General features: G+C 50.2%; 1 protein-coding gene across 1 annotated transcript; it reads left to right on the top strand.

Annotated features, from left to right (window-relative positions):
* The first annotated feature begins 789 nt into the window (after nt 1-789).
* Nucleotides 790-6,534, top strand: Tspyl2 (TSPY like 2). The gene is given in 9 exon segments (XM_005085904.3): nt 790-940; nt 942-1,364; nt 1,366-1,716; nt 2,873-2,950; nt 3,055-3,166; nt 3,253-3,398; nt 3,536-3,630; nt 3,890-4,572; nt 5,814-6,534. Coding segments are annotated over 9 exon segments (2,055 nt in total). The 5' UTR covers nt 790-922; the 3' UTR covers nt 5,963-6,534.
* Nucleotides 6,535-8,444: the final 1,910 nt, after the last annotated feature.

The following is an 8,444-nucleotide window of genomic DNA, read 5'->3' as shown; positions in this document are numbered from 1 at the left end:
GGGCAGTGATTTGGCTAGAGTCACACCATGCCTAGTCAAAGGCTAGCTATCTCTGGTTACAAATAAAATAAAATAAAGTAAAATAAAATCGTAGGCTATAATTAATAGCAGCATTCAATTAGGAAAGGCTGAGAGGAGAGATACTGTTTTAAAGTTCTAGAAAAATCTAGAAGGTTGGTTGAATCGCAATCAATTTTTATGACGCAGAAGTTATATTTTGCGTCTGTGATTGTTTCTGGAGCCATTTTGCAGAGATGGAAAAAGCCATGTCACAGCCTAACCGCCAAACCAAAGACCTCAGATACCTAAATAACTAGCTTATCAAGGCAACGTGTTGTCTGAGGGGCTACAGCGCTCACCCCAGAGGCATAAGCTGGTGGAGGAAGGGACAGATTTTAAGAAGTGCGTAGTTGATCTGGGGAGCGGGGCGGGGAGAACGAGAGCGAGGCTCTCTGATTTCATTTGAGCACATCTCGCTTGCGCACTCCCACCCACCCTCCCCGGGTCCAGTTTTTTGGTCTTCCGAATCTCTGGTACTTTTCCCATTGGATAAAACATTGCGAGAATGAGGGGGCAGTCCGCCTGATGATTGGTGGGTGCGAAGGGAGCCAATTAGAAAACGATGATGTGTAGTGTTGGCAAGCGGATTGCGTGAGAGAAGGCAGGGGCTGAGGGAACGCTAACGCCACCTCCGAGGCCTGCAGCCAATGGTGGGCAGAACAGACGCCTTGCCAAGGAGTGGGCGGGGCCTCGGCGGCTGGCGCTGGGGGAGTAGGGCAGGCGCTGTGGGAGGGGACGTCAGAGCGAGGTGGTGAGCCGAGCTGGTCGCGTGAGGTCTGGCGGCTCCGCTTCTAGTGTGACGACGGCCTCGTCTGAGAGCAGAAGAGCCAGTGCAATTCCCTGAGCTTTGAGCGCGGTCACCATGGACCGCCCGGATGAGGGGGCCTCCGGCCAAGACCCCCCGCCTGAGCAGCTCCGAACCCCGTCAGCGCGACCTGCCGCCCCCGCCACCCCCGCCGCTCCTGCGACTGCCCCTGCCTCCACCCCAGCAGCGTCCGAGACCCCGGGAAGAAACCGAGGCTGCACAGGTGCTGGCTGACATGAGGGGGGTGGGCCCCACGCTGCCCCCACCACTGCCCTATGTCATTCTCGAGGAGGGAGGGATCCGCGCGTATTTCACCCTGGGTGCTGGGTGTCCCGGCTGGGATCCTGCAGTAGAGTCGGGGTTCGGGGAGCCCCCTCCCACAGGGATGATGGAAACACTCCCTTCATCAGAAACCGCTGGGGGAAGCCTGGAAATTGACTTTCAGGTTGCAGAGCCCAGCAGCCTTGCTGGAGAGAAGGCCCTAGAAACCTGTAGCTTAGGGGGGGTGGGGGCCCCAGATGTTAGTGGGTCCAAAGAGGAAGGAGGAGGCCATCATCATAGTGGAAGATGATGATGAGGATGAAAAGGAAAGTGTGAGGAGGCGGCAGCGGCGACGTAGGAGGAGGAGGAGGAAGCAGAGGAAGGTGAAGGAGAGCCTAGACAGGAGTGCCCAGAGGATGGAAAGCATACTGCAGGCCCTGGAGAGCATTCAAATGGATCTGGAGGCGGTGAACATCAAGGCGGGCAAGGCCTTCTTGCGTCTCAAACGCAAATTCATCCAGATGCGAAGACCGTTTTTGGAGCGCAGAGACCTCATCATCCAGCATATTCCAGGCTTCTGGGTCAAAGCAGTATCCTTCTCATCGATATTCATGGGCCAGAGACCCATGACTGAAGGAGAGATGTGCAGAAGAGAAACAAGGGGTGTGGGGGAGGGTCGGGGATGGGAATGAATCCCCATTAGAAGATTCTAGATTGAGTGGAAGAGGGATGGCAAGAGGGTAAAATGGCATAAAAACTAGGCTGCAGATGGGAAAACAGTAGCACCATAACATTAAAAAATGGATCACAGACAGTAGAAGAGGGAGGGGTAACAGAGAAGGCACATAGACGACAAACAGGATCACACACACACACACACACACACACACAGTGCAGGGGGTGGGGTGGAATACAGGTGATGAACTGACAGTTGGGGGGAAGGGCAAATAACCCTCAGGAAGGGTGATGAAACCACACAAGGCTCTGTAATCCTGAGTCTCTGCTTAGATAGCTAGAGACCTCAAATCTGTCCACTGAGGGGAAAGGATAGAAATGGGATGGACCCCCTGAAGAATCAGGAGAAAGACCACTTAGATGTGGAAGTCAAGGGTTAAATGAAGGAAAAGGTAGAACAGGAAGAATCCAATCCACTATTGGTGACTGCTGAGCTCATCCCTAGGAAATATATATGTAACATATTTAAAATACAGAGGTTCAACATTTTAATAGAATTTATACAGACATAAATACTTAGCTCATGATACAAAGTGTCACATGATCACAGGCCCTCAGTAGACAGGCATAGGGTGTCATGTAGATGTCTAGGTATGAGGCAACAGGGCCTAAGCATACAGACCACTAGAGCCGTTTATACTTCATGTGGCTAGTAACCATCCACACCTATACATGTAACATCATGTAAATACAGGCTCTTAATAACCAAATACATTATTACTTAGACTTAGGCTTTCAGCTCCCAGCCCCATGGCATTTTGTGAACATAAGCACCTATCCCCAAGAGACAAGGATCACATGGACATGGTCATAGAGCCTTAGCATCCAAACATGCAGCAAATGTGAACCGTGGCAAGGCTAGCTAACACTGAGGCTTAGCATTGCATAAGCACTTCTCACTCCACATACATCACTGGAACATAGAAATAACCCCCCTGCTTCGGCCTGTTTTGCTCAGCCCTCCATCACCCTGAACAGTAAATCCTTGACCTAAACTGCTCCACTCATCAGTTCCTCAACCACCCCAGAATTTCAATCTTCATCAACCAACGTGATGAAGACATTTTCCGCTACTTGACCAATCTGCAGGTCAGACCAAGGAGGAAAGCCAAGGAAATCTGATCCTTAGAGGTGAGGGGGTGGGTGGGAAGGCCCATGGAAGGGATACATACCATTGCCCCCACCCTGAGCAGGTACAGGATCTCAGACATATCTCCATGGGCTACAAGATGAAGCTGTACTTCCAGACCAACCCATACTTTACAAACATGGTGATCGTCAAGGAGTTCCAGCGCAACCGCTCAGGTAAGTGGCAGGCCCAGAATAAATCTGGGCCCCCCCCCCCATATTATCGCCTCCAGTCTCTTCTGCACCTCTTCCTCTTTTTCTAGGCCGGTTGGTGTCTCATTCTACCCCGATACGTTGGCACCGGGGCCAAGAACCCCAGGCCCATACTCACAGGAGCCATGACACCAGACAAAGCTTCTTCAACTGGTTTTCCAACCACAGCCTCCCAGAAGCTGACAGAATTGCTGAGGTGAGCCCCTCCTGGCATTGCCAAGGAAAGCCTTGCCAGACTTGCCTCTGGGTGTCTGAGAAATTGCAAGTGGGTTCTAAAGCTTAAACTCATTCATAGCTCTCCTCTCTCTTTCTCCCCCCCCCCCCCCTCAACAGATGATCAAGAATGACCTATGGGTTAACCCGGTACGCTACTACATGAGAGGAAGTGGCTACAGGACAAACAGAAGGAAGCAAATAAGAAGGGAAAGGTGATTCAAGAATTGGTGCCTGGAGGGCTTTTGTTTTGTTTTAAATAGGTCAAGAGATACAGGATTTACAGAGGCATAAGGGACAATTGAGATAATCTAATGCAGTGTTTACAGGTGAACAGTGATGGCCAGACATGGCCTGAGGTTACATAGTCAGGGGTGGCAATGGGCCTTTCCCCCATTCTTAGAAGCCCTAGTACCCTACTGCCTTCCCAGTTTCTCCCATTAACCTTATACTCAGCTTCAAACTTTCCCACAGTAAAGCCAAGAATGAATACGAAATGGTGATCATGGAAGATATTCATGACCCTTATGCCATTGAAGACATTCTCAGTGAAATCTCAGAAATTGATGAGATCACTGACAATGAGACCATTCATGACATCAAGATCTCTGACTTCATGGAGACCACCGACTACTTTGAGACCACTGATAATGAGGTAACTGACGTCAATGAGACCCTGTGTGACAGCGAGAACCCTGACTTTAATGAGGGCCCCAACAATAAGATCACTGACAACAGAGAGAGCATTGCTGCAAGTCCAGATGACAGCAGTGAGAGCCCAGAAGAAGAGAACACCTATGACAGTGAGGATTCCAATAATGAGAAAGCTGATGGCGACAATGAAAACCTAGAAGGTGACAATCAGCAGGGTAATACTATCCAAGAGATCAGTGATAGTGACAATGGAGATGAGGGCAGTGATGATGAAGATAATGATGGCAATGAAGGTGACAGTGAGGGCAGTGATGATGATGGCAATGAGGGTGACAATGAGGGTAGTGATGATGATGACAGGGACATTAAATACTATAAGAATGGCTTTGAAGTCTTTGATAAGACTCTGGATAACAACACCAACCAGGATGTCTATGAGGAGGAGGTCCAAATCATCTCTGACGATTCAACAGAAGAAGAGGAGGAGGAGGCCAGTGAGGAAGGTGAGCTAGACCCCTCCCTCTTCCTTTCTCTTCTGAGAATGCCCAGGCTTCTTTGGGCAGCTAGTGAGGAAGTGTATGTTCTCTAAGACAGATGACAGAGCAGTTCATTTCACCTCAAGGAGTGGGGAAGGAGAGGGAGAGCTAGGGAAAGGGGGCACCACTTGAGTTGGGAGTTGTATTTCTGCTAAAGAGCGATCTCCGTGGAATGGATCAGTAACCCAGAATGTTTGGGAAGGCTTCCCAGATTATCTGAGGACCCTTCACCGGTTCTGAAAGCTGCTTCTCACAAAAGGCTTTGCTGAGCAAGTGTGTTAGGCAAATAATACGTACAACATCCTCCACAAGATCTGAGGACCCTGCCTTTAAAAACCCTATTTCACGTGGCACAACACCACATTCCCCCAACTTCTTGACCACAGAACATGTTCTTTGTCCAACAATGTATGCATTTGGGGAACTGCTTAGGAGAGATTGCACACAGCAGTCTGAGGGATCAAGCAGTATTTAAGGTGACTCCCAGGTTTATTTCTGACCTGGAAGACTGATCAAAGAACTCACTTGAACCTGACAATGGGCAGACAGAGGAGGGGTGAGCCCCTGAGGAAGGTGGAAGGGATAGGGAAAACCATTACTGAACATTTGCTCACGTGGTTCCTGGCAAACTTCCACTGAAGAAAGGAGCAGGGCAGGAACAGTGAAAGCCTTTAGTGAGTGAGTCGCCACATACATACGTTTCGGGGTAAACTAGGGAAAACGAAGGGAATTGTCAGTCCTCTTTGCTTCCCACCTGATGGCATCTCTTTTCTCCAAGGATGGGAGGCAGAACTGCCTAGCCCTGGGGGTGGGAACTGGATTGAACAACTCAAGCCAGTTTAGGTCACACAAGGGGCAAACAGTAACTGATGTGAATAGCCCAAGGCCTCACTCGCTCAGGAAGAGACACACATTGAGGAATATGGGGGCAGAGGGAGATAGCACTGCTTTCAGGAATGTATTCATTTTGACCAGGCAAATGCCTTCCTGCCTCCCTCCAACTCCTCTAACCTTGGGTTTGAATACAAACAATCTCAGTAGCATTTACTCTCCCTCCTCCCTCCCCTCCTGTGTCCCCTCTCTCACCCTCCCTGTTCCAAGCAGAGGCACTTGGCAAGTGATCCCAGGCCCTAAAAGCCACAGCTATTTTTTCTGTTCGCTTATTGAGGGGCATCCAACCACGCTCCTCCTCCTCCTCCCCTTCACAGGTATTGAGCTAAGCGATGACAGCTACGAAGAGGCCCAAATCTATGAGGTGGATGCAAGTGACGTGAACTCAGAAGACTCTGATGTTCAGGAGGTGCTGCCGGTCCCAAACGCTTGGGCCAGCCTGGGGAAGAAAGGGAAACTCGGATAAACATCTTACCCTTTGGGGGTTCTCTATATATACCCCTATACCCTACCCCATTTGCCCTCCTATTCAGCTAGGGCTGTGCGGCCCCACATTGCACTTCTGGGGAGGAGACCGACTTATTACACGGGTTTAAAGTTTATTTTTATGGTTTAGTGATGGCAGAGTTCTTATTTGAAGGAGGGATTACCCTCCCCTTTGGCCCTCCTCCCCTGCAGGCTTCCGTGTGCTGCTAATCTTATTTATTGTGATGCCTTGGTCAGGGCCCCTCTAGCCCCCTTCTCGTGAGCATAGGCCCAAGCCCCTCTCTCCATGTTGTGTGAACATCCGGATCACTAAGTGAGGAGGGCCGCTGTGACCTTCGTCACAACTGCGCAGTGGTCTCGAGACTCTGCTACCACTCACTTCTCCCAAGTTTCTCTCCAACCCCTTTCTTCCCTTTACCAGCCCTGACCACTAGCCCGCCTCAGTGTCTTTGCAAGGCAGCTTCGCCTTTGTGGTATTCCTGCTCCCCAGAAGCCCCGCCCCTTTCCCCGTGCCCCTCGATGAACCTAATAAAACTGAGCAAATTCAAAGTGCCACTTGGAGTCTTTTGTCCGCCTCAATGCGCCGTCCCTTCGCCAACAGGAAACGCCCTGGCACGATGGTGGTACCAAACGGTTTCACTGGCGGAGTAGAGCTCCGCGAGACTGCAAAAGCATTGCATCAGACCAATGCGGACTGTCCTAGCCAATGACTGGACGAGGTTGAGGGCGCCCCCGCCCTGCCTCAGAGACCTAAGAAACCCAGCCAGGTAGGCAAGAGCTTCCCACGCCTTTCCCTCTGGCGCAGGCGCAGAGACATCCTGCGTCCTAGAACATCAATTTGGTGATTCATCTATTCATTTGAACTGCGTCAAACCATTTTTCAGGCCTAGTTCGAGCTGGGCGTGGGGGAGCTATTTTTCTTGCTCACATATAGTTAAAAAAAAAAGAAGCAGTCACGACAACAGTCTAGACAGCACAACCCAGTCACGCAGAAGTGCTCTTCTGTCTTAGGGAGGGGGTGCAGGATTGCTGGCCCTGGGCCCAGCGGGGAGTGCAGGAAAAAAAGATGGCCTAGGTCGTAGAGTTTGCATTGAAGATAACGGGAAAGCGAAGGAAAATTACTGTGTAGCTGTGCGATGAGATATACAGGCCCAGAGCTGGGCATCTAAGAGGCAAGCTTTATCTGGAAGACCTTGGAAAGACTGGAAAGTGCTAAACTTTATTTCAACAGACACCAGAAATGTTTGCCATATTCACTCGATCATAATGATGAGTAATTTTAAAATAGTTTTATTAAGGTTTATTTTTGATGTGTGTGGGTGTTTTGCCTGCATCACTTGTGTGCCTGGTGCCGGTGGAGGTCAGAAGAGGACAAGGGATCCTCTAGAACTGGAGTTACAGATGATTGTGAGCTGCCATTTCGATGCTGGGAACCGAATTCGGTTCTTCCGCGAGGGCAGTAAGCGCTCTTAAGCACTGAGCATCACTCCAGCCCCCGGTCTTAATTGTTTTAACTTAGTGTAGTGTGTACAAGTGTACATATGTGCAGGTGTCCAAGGAAGCAAAGGGCATCAGATCCCCTGCGCCACCCTACCAATGGTGCTCTAGGAACCAAAGTCTGGTCCTCTGAAAAGCAATACATACTCTTTTTTTATTATTTTAATTTTAAGTAGCTTGTTTTACATGTCAATCCCAGTTCCCTCTCCTCCCTCCCCTCTTCCCACACCCCCCGCCATCCCCCCATCCTCCCACCCTATTGCCAATTCCTTCCACATAGGGGATACCTATAGTCTGTCATTTCACTCAGGGTAGGGTCCAGGTACTCCCCTAAGAGTCCAGGCAGAGAGAGCATCCCTCTTTGTGTTATGGACACATGATGTCTGTTTGTATTCAAGGGATAAACACTGATCCACTGCCCAGGGCCCCATAGGTTGCCCAGGCCTCCTCACTGACTCTTACATTCAGGGGATCTGGATCAGTCCCATGCTGGCCTCCCAGCTGTCGGTCTGGGGTCCAAGAGCTCTCCCCCTCTTTGGATCAGCTGTCTCTGCTGGTTTTGCCAGCCCATTCTTTGCCAATTTGCTCACCGCTCCTCTCTCTCCGTCACTGGGTTCCATGGGTTCAGTTCAGTATTTAACTGTGGGTGTTTGCCTCTGCTTCCATCAGTCACTGGATGAAGGTTCTAGGATGGCATATAGTTTAGACGTCAAGTTCATTATCAGGAATGGGCATTTAAGGTGGTCTCTCCACTATTGCTTAGCTTGCCAGTTGGTGTCATCCCTTTAGATCACTAGAGGTCACACTGGTGCCTGATCTGTCTTCTAACCTATGATTCCCTCTTCCCCATATTCTACCCCCTCCACTCAACCTTCCTGTTCCCCCATGACCTACTCTCTCTTCCTCTTCTCCCCCTCTCTTCTTCCCAGCTCCCACTCCTCCCAAACCCTCGCAATGTTTGCAAT

The sequence above is a fragment of the Mesocricetus auratus genome, unplaced genomic scaffold (genome assembly GCF_017639785.1).
Source record: "Mesocricetus auratus isolate SY011 unplaced genomic scaffold, BCM_Maur_2.0 Super-Scaffold_100003, whole genome shotgun sequence".
Taxonomy (NCBI): Eukaryota; Metazoa; Chordata; class Mammalia; order Rodentia; family Cricetidae; genus Mesocricetus; species Mesocricetus auratus.
The sequence above is the reverse complement of the archived record's forward strand: the minus strand, read 5'-3'. Positions and strand labels throughout refer to the sequence as shown.